The following is a 27,433-nucleotide window of genomic DNA, read 5'->3' as shown; positions in this document are numbered from 1 at the left end:
GATGGCAAATGTCCTATTTAATATAAGCGTATGTCCTCCATTCTATCACTTGTAGCAAATACATGATTTCTGAACAAGTAACAAAGAACACTTAAACAAGTTGGGAGCTAAAGACCCTCATGTCTTCTTAACTAACCATCCACAGACTTTCACGTTGTAACAGATAATTAGCAGTATTTATTTGGCCGAAAGGCCATTCTTCCTTGGTCTGGAATGTTCCATGTTTAAAGTGTATCTGATTTTTAAAAAATTTGCCCGATATTAATGTCAACCAAAATATGAGATAATTTTTCAAAGAAAAAAAGTTTACGTGGTTTTAAGTCAAAAATAGCTTAATGGCGCTTCATAATAGCTCTAACACTTAAAAGTATGTAAAAATCAATAGCTTATGAGTTGAAAACAATATAAAACTCATTATCAAACATTTTACAACACCATGCCTTCTTTATATTACATATGATCTGGTATATAATTCTGACCCTACAAAAGACAGAGTTTATCTTGTTTCCTGGTATCAGGAAGCGTAAAATGGGGTTGCAGGGCAGTTGAACTTCTGGGTTACCAAAGACCTAGCAATCCATTTTATCCATACTTTTTAACCAGTGGTACTTCAAATTCATTTTTAATGTTATGTTGATTTATTGCCAGGCATAGGACCCTGCAAGCAGCTGGGCCTAGTAGGGACAGTGTTAATGACTCTGCCATCAGCTTAGCAGCTGTTTAGGGGTAAGAATTTCGTTGTACCAATGTTGACACCCTGCCACAAAATACTTTTACTGACTGCTGCCCAGCTGGAATATGGCTCTAAAAACAGCTGGCTGGCTCTGGAGGCGGCTAGAGGAAAACATAGAGATTAAACTCTATTATATATAAGTGTGACTAAATGTAGTCTTTCCTCCCCAGAGGAGGAAAAAAAGAGGAGAAGAGGAAATTCAAGCATTTATAAGAAACCCACCAGGCAAAGTTGAAGGAACATCTTACAGCAGTACTCTAACATAATAGAAAATAAGCATGATCCTGGACATATGACATCAAAGATCGAATTTTATGACCATTTCACTAATTCCCATGTATCTACTGACCCTGATGATTTGTTATTGCTTGTGCTAATTCTGTAATATTCTTCATAAGTTCTATTTTTCAATATGGCATTTAAAGTATAATGATTTAAAATTCATAATAAAATAATGATTTATAATGGGCTAAAGCCAGAACCTCCATTACAGTTCCAGAAACCAAACCTGTGATCTAACTTCTAAGCAAAGCCATGAATGGCAATTTAGGAAAAAAATACATATAATCGTGTTTTTACCATTCTTAATACTATTTACGATACTCCAGAGTAAATAAAATTAACATCTAGCTCTTGAAATTGAGACACTTAGCTAGCATTGTTTAAATCCAGTCTATCCTTAAAATTGGTATCCTTTATACAGTCCAGAGGAGCCTGAAAAAATATAGCTAAGGGGAGTTTATTCCCCTAAAGTAACTAAAGTCATGTTATCCTAAAGTGGTATCAGTTAATTTATGACTATCAGAGTGGGTCAGACTCTAATCAAATTGTAGAAACATTTCCAAAGTGATTATTCAATCAAATGACTAACATGGTTAATTAGGAGCCATAAACATTGCTCTGAAGTTCATCAAAGTAATGACTTGCCCAGAAAAATTACTGCTAATTAAATTGCCTGCTGCTTCCATTTCTACCTTATCTAATAAAAAATCCAACCAATGAAGTTTGGCAGTACATTTTAACTTTTGCTAAATGCTCAACTAAGAACCAAACTAGCTAAGCGGTGACTTCAAAGGCAAATGTTCTGTGGCAGGAAGGGAGGCTTTGCACACACATGCATTCACGTTATTTCATGGAATAAAGCTCACAAAATTCAGCAACAATAACAAACTGCACTTTAACCTTTGCACAAATGTTACTCTGACAGCATGTTTATACTGTTCTATTATGTGTCCGTAGCTCACAATGTGAGGGTCGTGAGCACAGCATTACGATTACAAACGGGCTCCTCGCCTTCTAACAGACCTGGTTTTGAACATCGGTTCTGGTATTTCATGGGAGTATGAAATTTTTGATAGTTCTATAATATCTTCAACTCTCAACTTCCACATCTGTAAAATGGGAATAATATGTGATATCCTTCAAAGGGTTGGGGAGAGGGACCGTAAGGACAACATTTCACTTAATGCCAACAGTGAGGATTCAATATCTGGTACTGATCGTTAATAACAGAAACTTTTTTTTTAAAGATTTTTATTTATTTATTCGACAGACAGAGAGCTCAAGTAGGCAGAGAGAGGCAGGCAGAGAGAGAGAAGGAAGCAGGCTCCCTGCTGAGCAGAGAGCCCAATGCTGGGCTCGATCCCAGGACCCTGAGATCATGACCTAAGCCGAAGGCAGAGGCTTTAACCCACTGAGCCACCCAGGTGCATTGCCGAATAACAGAAACCATTTTTAAGTGTCCCTCATGAGTGTTTAAAATAAGTAAACCACAGGTACTTAAAACTAAACATAGTTATGTCTTTATTTTTATATCTTTTAAGATTTTATTTATTTATTTGACAGAAGGAGAAATCACAAGTAGGCAGAGGAGCAGGCAGAGAGAGAGAGTGAAGCAGGTTCCCCGCTAAGCAGAGAGCCCGATACGGGGCTGGATCCCAGGATCCTGAGATCCTGACCTGAGCCGGAGGCAGAGGCTTAACCCACTGAGCCACCCAGGTGCCCCTATTTTTAGATCTTAATCTGATGTTCTTAAACCACTTACTGAAAAGGCTGAACCTGTGGTATTTAAAACATATCGATTTAAAATTCATTATAAATTCACAATTTATCAGGTTTAAGCGAGAATCTCCATTACATTTTCAAAATATTTGGAGGTACTTCTCATGAGCTTCTATTTACAATGTTATGCCCCGATATTTGCTGCTAAATGGCTTTGGTTTAAAAAGTTTTAAATTCAGGGGCGCCTCAGTGGCTCACTAGGTTAAGTGTCTGACTTTGGCTCAGGTCATGACCCCGGGTCCTGGAATGGAACTCGGCGTGTAACCCCATGTGGAGACCCACCTCAAGCCCCCACTGAGTCCTGTGCTCAGTGGGGAGCCTGTCTGTTCCCATCTCTCTGCCACTCATGTTCCCCCTGGCTCTCTCAAATAAAAAAAAATAAAACGTTTTAAATCCAATCCATAATTTGAATTATGTAAATTTAAGACAAAGGATTTTGTACTATTTTGAAACTTATGGATCAAAAAGCACTACAATGTGACCCTTAGCATGCGCCCAGTCAGCTTGCAGAAACTAAACTGCCCGTAATTTGTCACACATGAACTAGGGGGATGATTAGCTGATCTAATAGGCTACAAAAATTCAAAGCAGCAAAGCACTGTTGTCATTTTAATGCGCTAGTTAAGGTAGGGGCAGTTAAGAAGAACAGTAAACTAACACCCCGAATTATCTGACTTGATTAGTCTTCACTTTAGTAACACTTTGAAAACTGCCTTTAACTTAAGATATTCAGGTATGAAACTAAAAAGTTAATTCTTCTGTCTCTTGCATCCTAACGCCATATGGGGAAATACAGCACTGATTTGGGGAGCTTTATGAAAGCTTTGACCACAAAGGGGGGTTTTGATCTTGCACACTTGATCGAGCTACACCCTGTTCCGAGGGGCAGGTATGCGTACTGCTGCCCAGTGGCGCAGAAAGAACGGTCCCCCCCTTCAGGGCACGGTTTGCCAAAAGCTCCTACGAGCTGGACTAGGTCATATCAGAGACAAAATATTTGCCACGACCCTATGTCACATCTCTACACTTTGCTGAAATTGTTCATTATCAAATAGTGTGCGAGCCTGGCAATACTTGATTTTGCAAACTTTGAGCAAGGAGATAGATATCACATAGCTAATCAAGAAAATTATATTTTATAAAGTTTCCTGAAAAGGATGCTAAGGGGAAGGAATTTTTTTTACGCCCATGTTATCTCTCTATGATAGAACAAATCTAAAAGTAATTAACTCTAAAAATAAGGCCCAGAGTATGTCTAATTCACTTGAGAAAGAAGGCAAGTGGGATGGCACAAAAATGAAGTTTTTTAAGACCTGTTTGTCATCAGTTACAAAAGCTCTACATGGATGTAATAACATCTTAGTCACTGAGCCTCCTATAAAAAAAAGAAAAAAGTTGGAGTTGGCTGAAATCTTGAGATGGATGAATTTAGTATGACCTCATTCACTCTTCGATGGGATCTTTTTCATTAGGATTTTTGGTAAACTGCGAATATAAATAATCTAAAATCTACAGAGATATTCTCTTCCACTATAGCTCAGAGATACAGCATCTATTGTTGATAGACTCTGAGGACAGAAAGAGTACCATGTCAGTCTTTATAGTGTAGTGTTTGCAAAATAGCAAAAAAATTAAAAAAAAGTAGTACTTTTATCTACATTCAGGTTACTTTTAAAAACATAAAGGCTATGTAACATGAAGTAACAGCATAGAATAGTATTGCTCTAAGACCACAAACTTCTCTTGTAAGCATGTGGGTTTTGGGGGAAAGAGTATCCTACACAAATAATGACCAGATTCAGGTTTAACTTATACGATCTAGCAGGCTGACAATTTTATAAGTTTTACAAGCCAGTGAGGTTATACTAAGTTAGAGTCAAAAATAAAATTGAGGTGAGACAAACTATAAGGACAACTGTAACTTTGACTGTTTACTAGATATTACTGTAACAGTTTACCAAAGCTTAAAAGAAAATATAAGAAAAGATGCCATTAGCTGCTAGCATGGGGTCACAAGGGAATTCTGAAGAGGGGGATGTTTTGATGCTGAGTTTCCATACTGAATCGTTCCCCTTCTGGAATCTACATGATGTGAACCAAACACATCATGAATTGCTGTGTCCTCTACCTGTCATCTCCTCTTGTATCACAGCAATATTCATATATTTATTCCACTCGCTTTGAACATAAATAATACTAGTATGGAGTTCTGTGTGATGGCTTCACTCCATCTTCAGCCTAACAGTACAGTATCTTGTTGGTCTTACGCAATAGGACACTCTTCACTGAAGAATCTCTCTCACTTTGTCTTATCCTCTAGCCTCCCATACACAGTACTTGTAAACATTAGAAATCATAATGGCACCTTATTCAAGGACTAGCAGTCTTTCAGGAAATCTCCAGTAGGAGTCGAGATAAAAAATCAAACAGACAGAAATCCCTTAGTCTTGCCTGGACCCCTACTACTATAGACATGAGTAATTTTACAAACATAATCATATCTAAGCCTTACAAAAACAGAAAGGTAAAGGAATTACATGCCCTTTTTTATGAATGAGGAGACGAAGGATAAAAGGTACAACAAAACATGCTTGATCGGACAAAGAGAATAAAGAGTCACCGGGCCCAGAATTCAGTGTGATGTTCCCAGTGTCATACAAAGTGGGTGGTTTTGTTTTTTATTGCTAAGAATAACAAAAACAGACGCGTGAAGCAGTGCACAGTGAAGGCCCACACACTGAAACAAAGCGTCCCCAGGATGGAATATTCCAAGATTCTTCTTGAAATTTAAGAAAATGGTCAATAAATGACAATGACACAAACTTGTCATTCTCTCGGTTTTGTTTTGGTGGCTTTTCACATTTATCTCCAAATATCACTCCTTGTAAATGTTTCCAGATAGTATTCGAAGCAATTAACTGAAAAAATTCTCTTACATACACATGGAAAAAACTATAATCTTCTATTTAATGTGATAAAAATTCCTTGGGTTTCAATTAAGTTATTCATGTGATAGGTAAAAATATTTTATGGAAATAAAAAATCTTCCTTTTCCTCTAAACTATTAGTTAACTCACTGAAATGTACAAATCCTATAAGTAAAAAGAAATTCTGTAACCACATTCTATACTTAAAAATCTACATTCAAATACTTTCTAAAAAATAATATTTACCTTACCTCTCTCTTTCACATTCATGAAACACACATACATGCACATGTGCGCGCACACACACACACACACACACACACACAGATCCAAATATGCATTCTTAAAACATTTAATTTCCAATCATAGTTGCACATATAATAAGACAGCTGTATGTTTGTCCACTTGCAATAAGCTGGTCTGGGCCAAAGCATCCTGGTGATTTTCTGTAAAAAGAAACTAAAAACCCCACACTATAAACGTCCGCCCCCCTCCCCTTTTTAATTCCCTTTTTTGATTCTAGTACAAGTTACAAGCAGATTATCCCTCCCTTCCCCCTTTCCTGCCTGTAAAATCCAAGTTAGACAAACACTGTGTGGCTGAAATGACATATTTGAATGGAATTCAGACCCACCAGTTCCTGTTTATGTTTCTGATTTGAGAATGTTGTCTTCTCATTCACTATACATTAGGAACACTGCAAAGCCATAAATAGTGTTGGGTTACATGCAGGCAGAACCAATGAGCATTAATCATTACTTCCAGCCAACTGGCAAAAGCAGCAGCTGATGGAACACGACACCCTTCAGCTCTGTATAAATGGACATTCCAGAGAGTGAGAGTGTGTGTATGTGTGTGTGCGCCTGTGTGTTTCCTTTCAGTCTCCATTTTATGAATGAAACTCCAGGCTCTATAGAGTCCATTCATGGAAGACAAATGCTTCCAGGGCTCTGCCCCCAGGGATCAATCAGTCATGGGTAAAACTGATATGATTGGTTTAAGACAGCCTTCAGCCTTCCATTACGGACTTAAAATGCAGTCCCTGTCCATTTGACCTGTGTTAATGCATAAAGAGTAAATCCAGACCATAGTCTCAATTCTCAAATCAAATCACTAGCCAGTGCCACTTACTGTAACTGCAGATTGAGAGCATATTTAAGTATTTCTTAGAAAAAGTGGTAGAGTACACCAGAGTACTGTTTTGGGAGATTTGCTATTTTAACTCAGAAAAATGAGGAGAACCCCTAGGAGGCACGGGGGGCAATAAAAAGCAAAGTCAGGTTGAGAAGCCAATCCCAGATCTCTACTGGAATAACAAAATCAATTAGAAGACATCACCGTCACTTTTCACAAGTGAAGCATCTAAAAATCGGAAATTAAGTGATCCACTAGTCCACAAAGCACTGGCTGAGGAAATGAAAATCATCTTTGGATGTTAGGGAAACAGTCAGAATGTTGGCATTTTCCAAAGGATCAATAGCTCATTCCTTTAAATTCCCAAGTGATTCTCCAGTTGAATTTCTTGAAGCAATAGTTTTAAAGTTAGGATGGAAAAAAATATATATATATATATGAGCCGCCATGTTTCAGGAGAAAATGTAGCCATAAGCAAATGATGCTTACTAATGGAACAAGGCCAAGGCTTGGCCTTTGGGAGTGTTAAATATCAGGTACAAAAAGCCAAAGTTCATGAAACCATAATCATCGCTGCACTGGAAATTACTAAAGATGGTAATGCTTAAAAATACCTAGAGTTTTTCAAAGGAAAAAAGCTATTTATGAACAATTATGGGGATAATTTGTGAAGAGTCTGTCGTATACCAAACAGTGTTAAACACATAATAGGTTTTATCAGCCATCTGCAACTCGGTCCTTGACTCTAGAGGGAAGAAACCACTTCTCTCTTCCAGGGACGTAAAGCCACACAGGGAAAAGAGTTATAGTCACAATCTCTGTATACATCTCCAAACAATTTCTCACAAAATCTTTACCATGCCTGTTGAAGAAGGGACGAGGAGAAATGTAAAAGATGCCAAGTCTTTGGCTTTAAACCTGTGAAGGACTGTCTACTGTGGCATCGTGACAATTTAATATGTATCTTCTAATTTCTAATAACTAATTAATAAATGAGCAGAGAATACATAAAGTTACCGACATATTTTAGAATTCAAAATTGAAATGCCCGACATAGCCAATAATAAAGAATTCTATAATCTCCCAGCCAGAGAAAATATGGAACAGAGGCAAGCCTACTGAAGGGTGAACATGCATTGAATTATTAATTCCTAAGTAACGGTCTTTATTCAAGGCTTTAACATTTTCTTCTTCTCTTTGAGGTGGTTCTATAGATATGTAAATAAAAGATGAAATTAAGCTGAATATTTTCAAATATAATATTTCATATTTGAGATTTTAAAATTATAATTATTGGCCATAGGACTTTCCACTTTGGAGATGAAGAAGCCTGCTAGTTTATGGAAAGCCTGGGTGTTTTGTTTTGTTTTTAAAGATTTTATTTATTTATTTGACAGAGACATCACAAGTAGGCAAAGAGGCAGGCAGAGAGAGGCGGAGAAACAGGCTCCCTGCCAAGCAGAGAGCCCAATGTGGGGCCCGATCCCAGGACCCTGAGATCATGACCCGAGGTGAAAGCAGAGGCTTAACCCACTGAGCCACCCAGGTGCCTCAAACCTGGGTGTTTGAAATAAGTATCAGGAGGAGTGCCTGGGTGGCTCAGTCATTAGGCATGTGCCTTCAGCTCAGGTCATGATCCCAGGGTCCTGAGATCAAGTCCCCCATTAGGCTCTCTGCCACTCCCCTGCTTGTGTTCCCTCTCTCACTGCCTCTCTCTCTGTTAAATAAATAAATAAAATCTTTTAAAAAAATAAATAAGTATCAGGAGCTCTTACTCCCTCTGTTCCATCTGACTTCCATTAGCATTTTTCAACAGTTTGCTTTTGTAATCACTGCATTCCTTGTTTCTTGAACAATATGTTTGGTTGTTTACTTATGTGTAACTCAATTGTTCAGAAAAGATGTGAGAAAATTTACTAGAAAATATACACGAGGTAAATTTCTCTAAAATATGTATCTCTTCTTATAAATAAATAATAAAAATCATTTTAAAAATAGTAAACGCTGATGACAACATTTCTGAGATACTACTCTGGTAGTAGTAGTAACACTCACTGTCGTAATAGTTTCTAGATAAACTACTAGGTAATTGTGGTCTTCTGAATTTTGTTCCCTTGTGTTCACTTTTTTGAAATTCTGTGTAAGTGCAATCAATCGATAGAGGTCCTGAAGAATCTTTTCCAAACTCACAAAGCACTATTTATTTATATTTCTATGTAGCTGCGGAAAATAATTATGTTCATCTTGCTCTGTTCTCCACTGATTCCAACCTGTAACGTCCGCTTTAAAACCTTACTATAAATTTTGCAAGGCGAATCCTGAGCAAGGTTTACTAGAAACAGCATTAAAAATTACTCAACTACTTTTCCTATGATTTGACTAAGATGAGTAGCCACCAACACAGCAAAAACACAGAACAACAATGACAATGGAAAAATTTTCCTCCCTTGCCATTTTAGAAACCCAAGAGTATTTATATTTAACTCTCTTGTTTAAAGGGCCAGCTTGGGCCTCTAGGAGTACCAGATAAATTTATCAGCTCTGACAGCTGAAACTAGAACATAGTCTTAGTTTTCACGTACTTAACATGAAGTAAATAAGTCTTCAGTATTTATTTCATTACTTCTCTGCTTATGTATGATTTTTCTACATTTTAAAAAACAGAAAATCTTTCTTTCAAGGTATAAAGGTTTGTCTCTTGGCTTTTATCGAAGTCCTAAGGTGACAAGAAGGACATGGGGAAACTTGGGAAGGTTGCTTGGGTGAAGAATGGATTTAAAAATGGAGGATGGAAAAGTCCTACCATCTTCTCCCAAATGTAAGCTTCCTCATATCTGTTTTATATAATGCAGTTCCTCATAAGCTTTCTGGTGAAAAATGGATTCAGCTGATAAAAGATTGAAAATGACTGCTCTACTCATTTTCTAATTTTTTTTTTAGAAAATTCTTCTAATTTTATTTCAGAAAAATTTTTTAATCCTTTTATTATTCTTTTTTAACAAACGGCCCCAGGGAGAGGGGACCAGGGGAGGGGGGTGGAGGGGAAGTGAGGGCCCTAGCACACAACCCCTCCCCACCCACCCCTTTCCCCCTTATAGATTTATAATCTATATACAAGCCCCGGGGGGGTAGGGGGCAAGGGGAACCCCCTCAGCGGGGTGGGGGCAACCCATGCTCCTTGTCTCCTCAGGACCCAGGCTCCTCTGCCCGTCGGGAAGGGCCCTCTGGAGAAGGCAGCCCCACCCGCTCCCAGGGCTTCGGCATCCAGCGTAGAGCATCTGGTGGGGAGTCCTGCTGGTAGAGGTTGATGCGCTGGGTGCGGAAGACTCCGCTGTAGGTAGAAGGTGGGGCCTTGATCCGGGAATTCAGGCCAGAGAAATACCTTCCAGCTGGGGAGTACGAGAGGACTCCCTTACTAGACTTAATCTAGTAAGTCTTAGTCTTACAAACTAAGACTATGTTCTAGTTTCAGCTGCTCTAGTTAAATTCTAAGCCTTTGAGAGCTATCAAAAAAAATTTTTTAAGATTTTATTTTTAAGTAATCTCTATACCAGACATGGGGCTGGACCCCGAGATCAAGAAGAGCTACATGTTCTACTGACTGAGCCCGGCAGGCACCCTGAGCTACCAAACATTTTAACAAAGAATAGGTGAGACCCAATAAGAAAGCTCAGATAAACTCAAATTTCATATACAATCCAAGCATTTTAGAGCTTGATGAGAGCTGTTAATTAGCTACCTTTCCCTTCTAATTATTACTAAGCCTTTTTCAGAAGACCTATTAGGGTAAGTCACTTTCTTGACAACCTCAACTATTGACCATGTTTATGTTATTTTTTTTTTTTTTAAGGAAACAGAATGCATTTCAATCCTAAATGTCACTGGAGATCCCATATTTTCCTGTCTTAACTGTCTTAACTGTCTCATAACTGGAATAAAATTTGAGAATCATCTAACGTAAAGGAAAAGCACACCTCAGGTCTCAGGGCAGACCTTTTATTGCTCGCAGGGAGAATTTGGACAAAGCACAGGAAAACTTAGTCCAAAATAGAGTATAGGATCAATAATATACTAAGAAATGGTGGATTAAAGTACTTAGGACAACTTTGTAGAAAGACAGTGGTGAGCAGTATACTAAACCAAGAAAATCTGGGTTCCAGTTTTGACTATTTCACTAAATATCTGTATACCTGGAGATAAGTTAATAGGAATGAGCCTCAGGCATTTTTTTAAATTTTTATTTATTTTTTTAATTTCTTTTCAGTGTTCCAGAATTCATTGTTTATTAGAGGAAACAGGTTCCCTACTGAGCAGAGTGCCTGATGCAGGGCTCGATCCCAGGACCCCGAGATCATGACCTGAGCTGAAGGCAGAGGCTTAACCCATTGAGCCACCCAGGTACCCCAAGCCTCAGGCATTTTATCTGTACAATGGCAGTGCAGGGAAGGAATGTGAACTAGATGATCTCTAAGAGCATTCAGTTTTAAAAATTTCTAATCCTGTGAAACAACGCTTTGTGTCAATTTCCCAATTTAAAATCAGCGTTCACAACCTTGGCCACCACATACATGTCACACACCTCCAAACTGAAGGAAGGCCTTATCAGTACCAGCAGAGTAGCCCTACAAAACACCAAGAATAAACACAGAAGCCTTTCTTCAGGAGATCCATGATGTCAGCTTTCTCCACCACCCTCTCCCTCTACTTCCTCCTCTCCTGAAGCTCAAGGCTTGTCTGCCATTTTCTGATTTAAGCAACTTTCTTCCTGTCCTTGAAAAGCTCTGCTTTCCCTCCCTCTCTCTCCCCAGTTCTTAAACTGCTCCATCCCCTGGCTGGGAGGCATCTTTTAAACTAAGTCAAGTGACAGAATAGACCCCGAGGACTAAAAATATCTTATTCAAGTACTACTCAGCCCAGCCACTCTTAGGTTGAGATTTTCAGTGTATCTCCAAATGCAGAGGAACAAAGCACTAACTGTGGATTACAAACACCATGCAGGGAGGAACAGGAGATCCAGTAAGTACCATATTAATTCTGCTCCCTCCTCTAAAGCATTCTTGGGTACAAACTAATAGCAAGTCAGTTAGGTTTGCAACATGTGGGACTATAATATCATCCTTTTCTTAGCACTCTTTTCACTTAAAGGACTGATGTGCTTAATCTGGACACTTCTAATACACCAAATAGGTTGATATTTTAAAATATAATACTTATTTTGGCTTATTAGAAAAGTAGTACCTAAGTATTATTAAAATGCAAAGCCCTTTACAGACAAAATAGAAACTTTCTAGGATTTCATCACCCTATAGAGCCACAGGATTGCTACATTGGGTCTTATTTTACACGAGTCATATATTACAGTATGTATGTATGCACATTACCGTACAGTATGTATTTACAGTCATACATACAGTTAAAAACTTTTTTACTCAGGTTTCATTTCATTAAATTTTTTAAAAGGTTTATTTTTAAGTAATCTCTATATCCAACATGGGGCTCAAACTCACAACCCTGAGATCAACAGTCACAAGTTTTACTGACTAAGCCAGTCAGGTGCCCCTCATTAATTTTTTTTTTTAAACCTGACCTCAAATGCCGACATAATATTTCTCTAATGGATAGCTATAACTTATTCTTCTTTTCAGTTACTATATATTGGTAACATTTCTCTCTCCCTCAAATATTCAGTGTGCCTTCCATTCCTTAACATAATTTCCAGGGTGATATGACCTGGTCACAGGGTGCGGACAACATATGCTGATATTTTCTTAAGCCAAACTTGAGTTTCATGTTTTCATGTTCCCACCACAACCCTAAAAATATTACCATGTAAACCATCCCCCTCAAGAAAAAAAAAAAAAAAAAGAGGAATAAGAAGAAAGAAAGACACAAAAGACCAACCAATCAATGAACACAAAAATATGTTGCTCTGAATATATAAAATATTCGCCTCCTTGGGCACTGCAAATCTGCAAAACCTCATGTACATACATGAAAATGGGAAAGTAACTATAATTCTATGCAAGCAGGGCTCTGCATAAGGAAATTCCATGCAAGCCATCAATGCATGTTCAATTAATATAGTCACTTGGCCATTTGATCAAGGAAGAGAAAATCCCATTGGATTCAGGAGCTGGCACCCAACTAAAAGAAACCTGTGTGCTGCTTTGTGCAGTACTCTCAGTCTAGAGAAGATGAGAAAGAAAACAATAAAAAGATGTGATTATCTAGAACTTAATATCCTAATATAATCGTCACCACACTGTACTGGGTCACCAACTTGGCCCTAAATACCATTTTTTTAATCTTCTCAGTGTCCTCTGACCCAGGTTTTCTTCTCTTTTCCTGAATAAAAATTTCTACTCTATTAACATAATATTTTGCATTTTTTTTAGCTTAAATACTCGGCAGTTGAAATTGCATTCCTGTAATTATAATTATAACTAATAGACCTTCCATTTCCCATGTCATAATTAATGTCAGGCTTTATTAGAGCATAATCATGCTGCCTTTTCACTTACAAAGCTTCTTTTATTTTCACAACATTTATGTTATATTGAATTAAGCAATAAAGAGTTCTAGAGGCCTTCTGAAAGGAAAACCTTTGGATCACAGATGCTAGGTAAACTATGAAACGTTTTTGCATTGTTTTTAAATCACAAAAACTAGTTTCTAATGTACCATTTGCTCAACATCAGTAAGTGAACCAAGAAATCAATGATCCAGCGATAAATACATTAGGTTCCCTAAAAAGATTATTTAATGTGCTCTCGGCAAGGATGAAAGAACTAATGACCACAAAACAAAATTTATCTGCAGCTCATACTTGTTGACAGCAATCTATGAATGTATGACATATGCAGACTCATCAACTCAAAGGCAGCAACTTTGTGGCCAGGGAAATACATTTTGATACATGCATATTAATTTTTCACAGGCCCTGGTAACACACTGTTACTGAAGGTTTTTTAGACCACAACCAAAAGACACAAATTTACGATTTAACTATTCAAACAAGCCAGAACTATATCCTATTGGCAATTCTGAAATTAGAATTCAAAGGTGCCATACAACTTCTTTAACAATCTGCAATAGAATTTAGAGGGAAGAACGGAATATAAATTAAGTTTCTCAAATGTTAAACAACTATTCTACACGCCATTTGCAAGGTATTATGGTACACTTAACAGAAGACATGCCCTAGTTCCCTTTAAAATAGGATACTGGACAGAACGATTATGTCCCCCACAATTCACCGTAGATGTCCTAATGCCCAGTGTGATCGTATTTGGAGATGGGGCCTCTGAGAAGTAATAAGGGTTGGATTAGATCATGAGGGGAGCTCTCATGAGATAATCAGTGCCCTTATCAGAAGAGGAAGAAGGATCAGAACACGCTTACTCTCTCTCTGTCACATAAGGACACAGTGAGAAGGTGGCCATCTGCAAACCAGGAAGAGGGTCCTTCCCAGGAATTAAATCTGCCAGCACCCTGACCTTGGGACTTGTCAGCATGCAGAACCGTGAGAAATAAATGTGTGTTGTTGAAGCTTCCCGGTCATTGGTTGAGGCTTCCCAGTCATTAGAGCAGCCTGAGCTAAGCCATGGACTATGTTTTTCGCCTACATCTGTGCTTTGGAGGGTTGGACACTGACAAACTCTGAAGTTCATACCACGTACGGTCCACCAATAATGTATCTTCTCAAGAAGAGTCACACACTCTCCACACCATGTTATACATAATTTTACACGTAACATAAATATGAGGAAAAGAGATTTATATGGAGCTAACCACAGAATCAAGAAAATGGTTTCAATGTCAATCTTGCTAGATGATACACATAAAAACATTTCTAGAACACATAGATACTCTCTAAATGCTGTACTCTATAAGTCCTTTTGAACAAATAATTTGGGCTATTTTATATGTATTTTCTATGTAAAGTTTCTTGAAGTCATGGTGACTTCAAAAAACTGTGCAGCAAATAAAATATGGTTGGGGGGGGAAGATTTGAAATTTCAGAGAAAAATGAATCCCATCTATAGTAAAATCCATTATATAACAGGGTTCTTAATGATGGATGGAAACTATGAAAAATATACAAAATTCTAAACTGAAACCACTATGGTACATTTCAGGTACATTTAGTCTCCAAATTACAGAGCATGAGAGGCAAGCATTCAAATAAAGGCCCTCATATGCCATATGTTTAAATTTTTTAAATTGTAAACCAACCAACAAACAGATAAATAAACATGTTTCATCCTCCCGTGCCTTGGAAATATACCATTCGCAAGAACTGGAAGGCCACATAGACTTTAGAATTTGAGGAAATCTATCAGATTAGCCCTGGAATAGGATGGCAGGGGATCAGCTTCTATTCTAGTCTTTGAGACCCCGGCTCACGTCACTTCCTGTCTCTTTTCCTATCCCATAACCCCACATTGCACCACCTAGTATGGGCAGCTCAGGCAGGCCCATGGGTGCATCCAAACTCCATCCTCATTCAGCTACAAACAGCTACTCAGTGGCTATTTCCTTGAACCTCAGAGCGGACACAGGGGCAGTATGTTCTGCCTTCACAATACTGAGCCTGGGATGTGACTGCTTGGGCTCTGGAAGTGGACTTAGGGCCCCTCAGGCAGGGAATTCATGGGTCCTTGGTAGCTGGTGCTCTTTCCAAAGGTGGAGGCATGACCTCTGAGTAGGCAATTTCTTGGACAATCCTTTGAACCTCTTGCCCAAAGAAGAAGGATGGCCAAAGGGAGACTCTGAGCTATAGGGTTCCCCTTCTGCTGAACTTCAAGAGAAATTTTTAACAAAACAGGTGACTTTATGCAAGTTAAGAGCACAAATGAGAGACAATTTTCTTTCCTCAGGTAGAACAGATAGAAAAACTCAGCAGTTATTCCTAGAGAAGCAACAGTTCCTCACTAAGAACAACCATAACGTTGCATCTCAACAAGAGGAAATTACATTGTTTTCAAGTATTTCCAAGTCCACAACCATCTTTTCACCAGTTATAATAATGTTAATAATGTTCTGTAAGAACATGGTGCCCTTCATTTAAATATTAGCTTTTATTTCATACTTTCTTTCAAAATTCCTGAGAGGTCTGAAAAGCAGACATCCTGATGTTGCGATTATAATGGGTGAAAATGAGATGAATTAAATAATTCTTCCCAAGCCTGACCAAAGTTGGTGATAATATTTGTAACCAATTTACATTTCCTTCCTTTCAGAAGACCCCCTTTCTCCATCTTGATATGATGTGGGGTCTTTCTGGTACAGTGAGACCAAAGCTAAACTCTATGAATAAACCATTTTGAAACCCAGATATTGTATTTTTGCTCTTCTTCTTCTAATATGTAAGAATCCTTGCTTTTGGACCACCTTTACTGCCATCAGTAAAGGAAAATAGCAAACAGTTATAAGCAATGAATGAGCCAATACAAAAGAATATATTACTTTCTGGAAGTACTGCTATTATTATTGCTCTAGTAGCGAATTGGAAAAAAAGCCAGAATGAAGAAAAGAGTTACAATGTTACTCTCTTGGACTAAGAGTGTGCCTAATTTTACAAATTACACTTTTCTCTGGACTGGTTTCATTTCTAGGCACTACGTCAACCATCAGCTCAAGCCAAAATGGTTTGATAGTCCAACTTCACGTAGAAAGACTCAAAGAAGGGATAAAATCAGAGAGATGCCACACCAAATGGTCATGAGCTACCCAATCTGATGCCAACACCAATCAGAGTGACAGACCAGCAAAAAAATGTCTTAAATGTAATGTAAAGTATGGGCCTACCTGAATCGTATGCAAAGTCTCTGGGTTCCTGTTTAATCATCAGAGGAGGAGGGAAGCTTTGGCTGGCTGCACCACCAACCATGGTGTTGTGTTCGTACACCGGGTCGTGGTACTCCTGCTTAAAGCCTTGAGGTGGGAAGGGGATGTTTGGCTCAGACATCTGCCGTTGGTACATAGGACGTCCTTCCCTTGGCATTGTCGGCAAAGGAGGAAAAGAATTACAGGGTTCAGATAGCTGGCGGCGAAACCTGGGAAATAAGAGAGCATGTTTTAAATAAAAGGGTAACGAGGAACACTCCTTAAAATATTGCTACAGTTTCAACTGCTTTGTTAATGGGCATGATACCAACTGACCCGAAGTGCAAATATTTTTTTAAAAGATTATTTATTTATTTATTTTTCTTGGGGGTAGGGAAGAACAAGAGAGGGAGAGAGAGATAATGAGCAGGGGAAGAGGCAGAGGGGGAAGCAGATCCTGCTGAGCAAAGAGCCTGATTCGGGCTCCATCCCAGGACTCCAGGATCATGACCCAAGCCAAAGGCAGATGCTTAACCAACTGAGCCACCCAGGTGCCCCGAAGGGCAAATTTTTAATAAGGACTGGATTTCTCCTTCCTAGGTCAGTAACATTGTGTTTTTTTGTTTTTTAAGATTTTATTTGTTTATTTGACAGAGATCACAAGTAGGCAGAGAAGCAGGCAGAGAGAGAGGAGGAAGCAGGCTCCCTGCTGAGCAGAGAGCCCAATGCAGGGCTCAATCCCAGAACCCTGAGATCATGACCTGAGCGGAAGGCAGAGGCTTTAACCCACTGAGCCAGGCACCCTAACACCGTATTTTTTTATCACAATATGACTTGTGTTCCTTGATAAACTGTCCCTTGCAGCACCATTTTGGAAAATCACAGTGAATTAAAGGTGTGCTTTGGGTAGGAACAGGAGAGTATTATTTTGAGGAAACAAACCCACTGACAGCTAAAATGCCCAATTATAAACAAACTGGATCATCTACCAAATTTCTATATTAAGAGGGTCTCTAGTATTTATATAACAAAAAATACATACCAGGAAAACCAGAATCTGATTCCAAAGTACATCCTCTATCTCTTAACTGCTACCAAACTAATCAACAAACATACCAAAAAATCAACCTACTTAACTGGTTTTCCTTCCCTTACCAATCAATTACTGAGGAAGCAAGAGGAATGACCCTCGTCTCAAATGGGCAGGACTCTTAAAATCTTCAACAGTGTTCTAAAGAACACTGAGAAATAAAGCAGGAAAATATCATAGAGGCTAAAATCTGAGCTGGTTTTTAAAGACCACCTCTTTGCTGTCAAACAGCAGCATGAACACATACGCTTCTGATAGCTTCAAACAAAATACCAGAATGGTAAAAATAAGTGTATTGCATGGAGCACTGGGTGTTACACACAAACAAAGAATCATGGAACACTATATCCCAAACTAATGATGTCGGGACACAACATAATAAAATTTTAAAAATTTAAAAATTTAAAAATAAAAAAATATATATTGTCAAATATACAGATGGAGAGAAGTATGTGCTGAATAGATTTGGGACAGATTGTGCTGCGGGGTCCTGAGGGAGTTCTGAGCCCTCTATAGAAGGCTGACAGTGAGTCCCTATCTTCCTTCCGTCTTGGTTATGCTGTGAAATGATTGGCTAATCACATAATCATTCAGTTCTGTGTTTCTCATCTATAATATCATTGACCCACCACAAAGATGTGGATTAATTAAAGATTTAAAAGTACTCTAAAACACCCCAAGAGTGCTTAAAAATAAACTACCTAACATTTCTATGACCAAATATAAACCTATTAACCAACCCGCCAACACTAAAAGCATTCCTGAGACTTTAATTTGGAAAGTTAACATTTAATTGTAATAATACAAAACGAAAACAAGGTAAAAGCTAAAGAATGATAAAGCAATCGCTTTAGCATTTCCACAAACACTCCTTCCTCTCCATCCCATGATTTAACTCTAAGTTTACTGGCTGTCACAGAAAAGCACTGAAATTCCACCTACACCTGCAGAAAATAAACTTGGAAATTCGGATATTGCAAAACAGGCTGACTGGAACTGCATTCACTTCCCTTCTCTTGCTTATTTCATTAGCCAAAAAAAGAAACAGAAATTATCATTAAGAACTGTCAAGGAGTAAATCAGAAAATTGTAACTTGAAGTTAAAATAAGAAACCAGCTCACTTGTTAAAGTCTTAAAAGGAAGTTAATAATACTTATACTAAAAGCTTTGTAAGGAATCAAGCCATTTGTTTCTACGAGTCGACCCCATTCTAGTTGGTACCTGCTGAGGACCACATATATATTCAACACGCAGGCTTCCCAGGAAGCTACAAGTGTCTCTTGCTGTTCTTAGGAGGCCCTGGGCGACGATAAAGGTAAAGTGACTCAAGGGGCTTTGCGAAGAGAGTTAATGCATAAGGAGAGCACGCTGATGATTCTTGGATACAGAAAAACAGTGCATAAGTGGCGGGAAACGCTGAGAGAGAGAGACAGGGCTTCTGCACAGTAGGTTCAGGAACAAGTGCCAAAGGGCTGGCCCAAGGAACAGAATGAGCCTGAGGAAAGGAAGCAGGGTGCAGCCCAGTTGGCCATAAAGCATTCCCAGAGTGAGGCGGGGTGCCCGGGCTGGAGGGGGCTATTTGGAGAAAGGATCTGTTCCCAGAGCAAATTTGCCATTTATAACCGAAGGACTGTCATTTGTTGGCTGGAACCCTCCAAGAAATCCTCCTCAGAAACATACGGCTTCAGAGATTTTCCCGGGATTGGCCAGCTGGTACTGTCCTCAAAACTCAGTGGGGGGCAGCGGGAAAAGACCCCGAGCTTCCCTCTTATAGTTCCGGGCCGGCTGTTCTCAGTCTCCAATATTTGACTTCAAGTAGAGAAACTAAAATGGATTTGGCTAGAGCCTTTCACGTTAGGTCACCTAAACCCAGGCATTGTGCTTGTTCAGCAGTCACCTTCCCGAAGATGTCACTGCGCCACACGATGGGCCGACGACCACACCGTGATGCTGGCACTCGCTGCAAGGGGGCGAGCCTCATGCGCTGGGCACCCGCGGAAGTCCCCGCAAGCGGGCAACATAAAACTTGCCTTTCTTGCTTGTGCTCTTCCTCCCTTTCAGTCCGGCACAATGTGCGTCTGTTTAATGGCCCACCCTGCAATAAGATCTCTTTCATCTGTATTTACAAAACTGTTTACACAGATGCACATACCATCACACTCTGACAAGGTCTCCAGTCCTTGGAATGAGGAGGGAAAGATCACAGGAGGCATTTCATAACCAAAGCACAAAAGGACTCAGTGATGGAAACAAAGGTAGCGAAGATGCGGCTTAGTTTCACATTGTAAAGAACGCTGTAATCTCATCCATCATACCCAAAGAGATTTCACTGAATTTGAGATTGAATCACATTAAATAACCCATAAAAAGCAGATCTGAGTCTTCCCGTATTTTCAGAAAGTTGCCAGTGACACATCTTCTGGTTTCCTCTGCTGATCCAGAGGATTCCTTTGGCTGAGTTATTTTTATAATGGTGTGTTCAGAGCCAGTTTGCACTGGCTTATTTGTTAAATTTTCAGAAATACGGTGAAACCCCTAATGTTAAACATGGGATGATTAAGAATGAAATGACATCAATTTATAACTTTCTAAATATTATATTAAAAACAAAGGCCATACATGCTTAAGACTCATCCCTTGAGGGGGGAAAAAAAAACAAAAAAACTCATCCCTTGCAAATTATTTTACTACCTGTTACTACTAATTATGTTCTAGAGCTTACATCCGTTTTATCTATTAGATAGAAATATTAAATAAAGGTGTGCTACTACACATCTCTTTCTGACTCCACCTTCAGAGCCCTCCCAACCACCGCCCAGAGTCAGTATTTACATCATAGACGTATCAAATGCCACAGATGACGTCTTCTGGCTTTTCTCCCATAGAGCCCATTATTAAACATTTCCCCGCACACCACTGGCTCCATATACTTGCAAGGCACGAGGGAAAGGAAGGATGCCATATACCTTCCACCTGTGTTTTAAGCTGTATTATTAAAAGTGCCAAAGGAACTCCAATATTTTACTTAAATATTGTAAAGCATACTCCCTAGCTCCGCATTCTGGCTCTTGTCTTCCTTCTATGTAATAAAAATTCAGCCTCTGACTCTTAACTTTATATTCTCAGTGTCCAGAGTCATGTATCCACTGACATTAAATATTCATCACTTGGAAAGGATGGAAAAATAGTTTTAATCAAATAACTTCTATTCTGCAAAACTATGTACAGCTAAACCATTCAATCTAAGGTAAAGAACCTAATTCCATAAGCCACCTACTAAAATTAGTCTCCTAACTTTATAGAACAAGTACACACATATGCTCATAAAAATGGGATGATCTGATTTAAAGTTTAAGTGAGGCAATTTAATTCAGGCAAAGCGAAAGGGAAATGTTCAAATGTCGGTATATAGATTAAGTTTCCACTTTAGCAACCAATTTAAATGTTTATAAATGACCTACTCCACAAATTACTTGTAAATACAGATAGGGCAAGCTCTTTCTAAAAATATTTTGCAAAGATGTACAAAATTAAAATGCTCACCTTAAATCTACCACAGGTCTTAGGAATGAGTAATAGACATTTCTTCCAAGATGCTAAAAACATTTAAAAAAAACAAAAAAACAAAAAACACAGTATTTGCAGTTTACCTGTGGTCCATGGGGTAGCTGCTATCTTGTATGGGCTGCGAAGGAGGGAGGTGAGCTGGGAAGGCGCGGTCTGGCTTCGGAGTGTGAGTGGAGTTTGGAGATGCATGGTGTAGTGGGGACACTGGGGTGCTGGACGGTGTTGGGGGGTTGGAGGGCCTCATTCCCACTTGTGGCTTCTGATCATAGGCACTACCCGAGGAACAAAAGAGAAGAGAACATCTGTTTCTTTGGAACGATGAAACAATTTTTCTTCCAACCCAAGAAAAGCAAAAAATATTCTAAGCTCAAGTCATAAGGAAGTGAGAATTTTCAATGTATTGGATTTTTATAATCCTAAAACATGATCTTCAGAATCACCCACCACTTACAAAGAAAAGAGGATAATTAATATATAACTCTGTATCAGCATTAATTAAAAATCAGGTATTTTAATACCTATACAAACAACTTAGCATACAGAAAATCACTGTCTATGAGAGCAGTGGAACTATGGAAATAATTATTGATGTATCCATTTTTGATATGTCTCCTTGAGCAAGTTGGATACATCTTTTCTAAATCATTAAATATTTCTGATATGATCATCGCTCCATATCACATAAGATTTTAGAACAAAACATTAACCTGAAATTCATAAGAAAGAGACCATTCCTGGCTTGCCTTTATTTGTGATATAATTTTTAAGGAGGCCATACTTTTGCCTTATTTTCATTTTTTTATATAAAATAAATGATGCCTGGCATTAACTTCCTCACATGAGATAATAAAGAGTAATGGGGCCAATTAAAATGCTTCTGATAGAGTTAAATTTTCTTGGATTATAAGAATAGGTACAAAATGAGGTTCTTAAAAAGAAAGTCCTATTGTCATTGTCTAATTTCTAAACACAATTACCAAGGAATAAAATGAGTAAGTTTGTTTTTATATACACTATGGATTTAAGTTGATTTCCTTTGCTGCATTTTCTCCTGGGGATATGAGTTAACTAATTTTTACAATCTAAAAAATGTTTTCCTGGGAATAAATTTTACTTAAATTTCCGAATAAGAAAGGTATTCCTAGGTTAAAATAACACATTTTCTTTTAAAATAAAAAGCAATTATCAATACATAGTTTTTCCTTTTTAAAAAAGAAACATTCTTTTTGGATTAACTTATAAAATAATTAATTCAGCTGCTACATCTATACCACAGAATCACATCCAAGCACAAAAATACTTCACAGAACTGTGGGAGTGCGTGCTGGGTTAAGTCAACCATTGGCTTCAAAGTAAAGTCAAGAGTACTCATATGATGTTTGGTTCTACCTATTTCCTCTACCAATATTTCTGAATGAGAAAACACTTCTACAAAATAATCTGCCTGTCTTATTCCCATGTAAAAAGAAAAAAATGACATTGTCTTCTGTCCTAGGACACTACTTTTTTTTTTTCCCTCCATGAAATACTGTATTGAGTTACATTGTTCATATAGAAATGGAAGTATCAGGATTTAATCCATATACCACTGTAAAAATTACTGGTCCCCAAAAGGATCTTAAACTATTCAGGTGATTCATCTACTATTAATTTATGAATGCCAGATAAGTCATACAAAGCAGGAGCAATTTCACAGTCACACTTCTGATCAATGCTAGATGCAATGACAAGCCCTTATCTATCTGTTCATTAACTTGAAATTTTTCAGTATGTTAAATAATTAGTCCGTGAATACACAGTACTTAGAAAAATGCAAAAATTAAAAACACAACAAATAAAACTTAGATTGATCAATATGATTTTAACTGAACTCAGTATGCTTTAATGGCTTCTACAAGAGATCTTTTTAAATAAAAGCTTTGTAGTTTCAAGTGAGCTGGCTCATTCTATCAGGCTGTGGTGATCCTCCTAGAAAAGTAGACATAGAAGACAAGTCTGCAACAACAAATAGCAATAGAATATATCCCAACGCTGGTCAGCTGCCATGGGATTGCACAAATCTAAGTCTCTTGAATCTTGTACATCTTGGATATAACACTACATGCTGTAAATATATGAGAAAATAGAACACTCCTTTGGATCATAATGTATTACGAACTTCAATCTACGGAACTTCTAAAACTGCAAATATTTGTAATCATGTTCCTAAGTTTCCAAACGAGCTACTTTTAAGAACTAAGTTTTTACTGTAATTGAGAATAATGATACCCAATATACAGAGCCAACTTCTCCTCCTGCAATTAGAGGGCCAGTATGAAAAGTAACAGAACGCAATTTACTGCGAAGGGTTTTTAATGAACATATATGTTATCAAATCTTCTAACAAATGAACAAAGTAATTTTATTGCTCCACCCTTTATTATCATCAAAAGGAACAACTGGCTTTTTAATAGATAATGGCTTGTACTAAGCCTTATAAAATTCTAACTTGATTGCAATTCTCCATGAACACAACTTATAGATCATCTGCAAAGCCTGTCAGATAACTAATGTACTGCTCAGACCTGCCAAATGTTTCATTTTTTTCCTACAGATTCTGTCTAAAGTGCGTAATGCATTTATTCTAACAAGAACTTTCAATAGCTGTTCATGCCAAGTAAGACCCTCTTTTCAAACCCAGGGTGCATCACTATAGTAGAAGAGCAACTAACAATTTGGAAGAAAATTATTGCTTTCAAATGATCCTAAAAGTGTCTGATCGGATGGTGTGCGGTTCTTCAGAGTTTGGGAAACACATTAGCTAATTAGCTTGTTAGGTCCTGAAGGTGTAACTCATATGAAATAGAACATGGGAATTGATATTACTCTGGATTTTCTGTATTAGTAAGAAGCACCGCCCTCTCTGTACACCTGATGGATTTACCTGACATTATACAGGCACTTCTCTCCATAGCTGAATTTAAAGGGCTGCTCCTGACTGCAGGCAGAGCCGAGTTCTGAACATGGACTGTGGGGTTCCTTCTTGATTTTCAGTGGTAGGCCATGAAAAGCCACTAGAAAACAAGACAAAAATATCCACACAAATGAAACGTTGTTAGGAATTAAGTAGCCTGTTCGAATTCTCTTGGTTAAAATGTCACCACCGTTTCATAGTGAAAAAGAAAAATCACATTTAATGAATTTCACAGAAGAAAAGACTCTAGAGAATCCCTTTATATATATTCTCTTTCTGCTTTCGCTGCTTAACAAAAACGTGTGCTTGAATGCTCATTACTTAAAGGGAGTCACTTATAATTTGTTTAACTAATATTAACAATACTAGAACCTCAGTTTTCAGAAAGTTTAAAAAACATTTCAAAAAAATTTCCAGTGATAAAGAAGAAAAGGCTCAACTGATTACCCACGAATTAAGTGAGGACTGGAACATAATTTTCAGCATTACTGAAAGGAAAATATCTCAAGCCCATGAATAATAATTGTTTTACGGAATAACAACTGCACTGTAAGAAAGAAAATCCAAATGCAGGTCCAGTGGTAACTGATGATAATTTGGACAAAAACTCAACATCTTTGAGGCCAATGTTCATTTATAAAATAAAGGTAAATGTACTTGCCTATCTACTTAGAATTATAATATACAATGTGAGAAGTATGTGAAAATTACTTGTCAAATGTAATCCACCATAAAACAATTTTTCTATGTCAAATGATGTTTTATCCTTTTTCATGTGACTTAATGGTTATACTTATATTATTAATGCTTACTGTAATATAAACACTGTGTAAAATACGAAGGCTAGAGGAAATATGCATGTTTGGGAATAAACAGCTTTAAAGCCAATAAAAAATAACACTATGTATGTTTTTATTCTTTTTCCTATTAGAGATTCTATTAGAAGTTTTAGTATAAATGGAAAATTAGTAAAAAGATAAAGTACACATGAAAATGGATTTTATTTTCATGTACAATATGCAGAATAATGATTAATCAAGGAATAAACACTAGGAGAACACACATTGTGGAAATTTATTCTAACTCCTATAAGAACGAATTAAAACACAAAAATTCTTTCTGTTTTCTATAAAGGAAGATATGACAAGAGAAACTTCATAATTTATGGTGCCACTCAATCTTGATTGTGACATGACAGCATTATAAACCTTACTAGTTTGAACATGATATATAATTTAACATAATAATTTGATATCAAGAGTTATAAGCTATGGGCAAATATATGCTATTTGTTTGGATATGTACATAATTTAGACAGAAATGTTCTATGGTACTCAAGAGCCATCTGAAACATTGTAGAATACACATTTACCAAAGAAATAAATGAATTTCACCTAAATTAGTTGTCTAAGAAAAACTTCACAAATAGTAGTAAAATAATTCCACTGGGTGGTCTATTTCAAAGTATTTTTTTGTATACTTGAGTTTGACATGCCTAAAGTAGAGAGTAGAAGACAAGAAACAAAGGAGAAATTACATGTGTTTTCATATGTCAAGGGTACTCACTTCATTAACTTTACACCAGGTCAGAAAGTTATAATTTATTAACCACTCAGACAGAAGAGATTTAAAAACATGAGGACTTGTTAGGATTCTAGTTTGAAAAAACAACAACTATAAAAAGACAACTTGGTGACAAGACTACTAAATATGGACTAGATACTAGATATTGAAGAAATTACTGTTCATTTTGTTGGATGTGATAATGGAATGGCAATTATACACAAAAAAGATTTAAAGTTAAAGATTCATAAAGTATTTACGGAAATACTAAGATACCCGGGATTTTCTTTAGAATTTTTCTTTAGAAACAGTAATGTATGAGAGAGAAATCAAATTAGAAAAATATTGATAAGTGTTAAATGCTGACTGATGGGTAGGTCAGAGTTCATTCTCTTTCCTTTTGACTAAGTCCCAAATCTGCACAATAAAACTTTTTAAAATGTGAAAAAAAATCCACAAAAGATTAAAAGTACCATAAGAAAATTCTGTGTATGAATGTGTGTGCTACTTCTTAGAATGATAGACATGTGTGATGAAATCAGTGACCACACATGTGTTGCTTTCTTAACCAATAGTTTTCAACTACTTACTACTACTTTGAACATATACAGTAAAATGTGAATGCCCAAGTTTAGCACTTTGGATTACATAGTGGGTAATACACTTTCCTAAGAAAAAGCAGTAGCGGGGCGCCTGGGTGGCTCAGTGGTTTAAAGCCTCTGCCTTCGGCTCAGGTCATGATCCCAGAGTACTGGGATGGAGCCCCGTATCGGACTCTCTGCTATGTGGCGAGTCTGCTTCCTCCCCTCTCTCTCTCTGCCTGCCTCTCTGCCTCCTTGTGATCTCTGTCAAATAAATAAATAAAATATTAAAAAAAAAAAGAAAGAAAGAAAGAAAGAAAGAAAGAAAGAAAGAAAGAAAGAAAGAAAGAAAGAAAGAAAAAGCAGTAGCAACATACCGGGAATTCCATTTGTCATTCAGGGTAGCACCAAATCATTATACCTGAGAAATCGGATCTAACACACATGAATAAAAATAAATGAGACCTGAGGAATGAATAAATTTGTAGTATGATAAAAAGTTTATCACCTTTATCAAAATACCAGATTTATCAGAGAGTACTATATCCAATAGCAGTATATTTTAAAAGTCTCTGGGACCATGAGGGAGAATAGGGTTAATGAACAGGACTCTAAAAGCACTAACCATAAGAGAGAATAACCTACAAAGTATGCTTCATTAAAATTCAGAACTCCTCTTCATCAAAAACACTATTAAAGGACTGCAACATAAGCCTCAGACTCCAAAATGTTTTGTATAGAAAAATCTGACAAAAAGCTCACATTCAGCATAATGAGCATCATTACAAATTAATAAGACAAAAAAAATCCAATTAAAATGGGCAAAAGCCCTGAACAGACAGTTCTTAACAGAAGACGTACAAATGGTAAAACAAACAAATGAACAAAAAACGCCTATGTAAAAAGGTACTTTACTTCTCAGGAAAATGCAAATAAAATCACATAATTGTCACACACACACACACACACATACACACACACACACACACACACAC

The 27,433-nt window shown here is 37.4% G+C and overlaps 1 protein-coding gene across 6 annotated transcripts in view; it reads right to left on the bottom strand.

Moving 5' to 3' along the window:
- ETV1 (ETS variant transcription factor 1) overlaps nucleotides 1–27,433 on the bottom strand; it is a 93,793-nt gene that overhangs the window by 20,658 nt on the left and 45,702 nt on the right. For all 6 annotated transcript variants that reach the window (XM_059396765.1, XM_059396768.1, XM_059396766.1 and 3 more), the window contains 3 exons: nucleotides 24,265–24,394; nucleotides 21,425–21,613; nucleotides 16,666–16,913 (listed from right to left, as the gene is read on the bottom strand). In XM_059396765.1, coding sequence (XP_059252748.1) covers nucleotides 16,666–16,913; nucleotides 21,425–21,613; nucleotides 24,265–24,394 — 567 coding nt within the window. The remainder of the gene's footprint in view (nucleotides 1–16,665; nucleotides 16,914–21,424; nucleotides 21,614–24,264; nucleotides 24,395–27,433) is intronic.

Source organism: Mustela nigripes, chromosome 4 (assembly GCF_022355385.1).
Source record: "Mustela nigripes isolate SB6536 chromosome 4, MUSNIG.SB6536, whole genome shotgun sequence".
In the NCBI taxonomy this organism is placed as follows: Eukaryota; Metazoa; Chordata; class Mammalia; order Carnivora; family Mustelidae; genus Mustela; species Mustela nigripes.
Note: the sequence above shows the minus strand (reverse complement) of the source record. Positions and strands in the feature narration are given on the sequence as shown.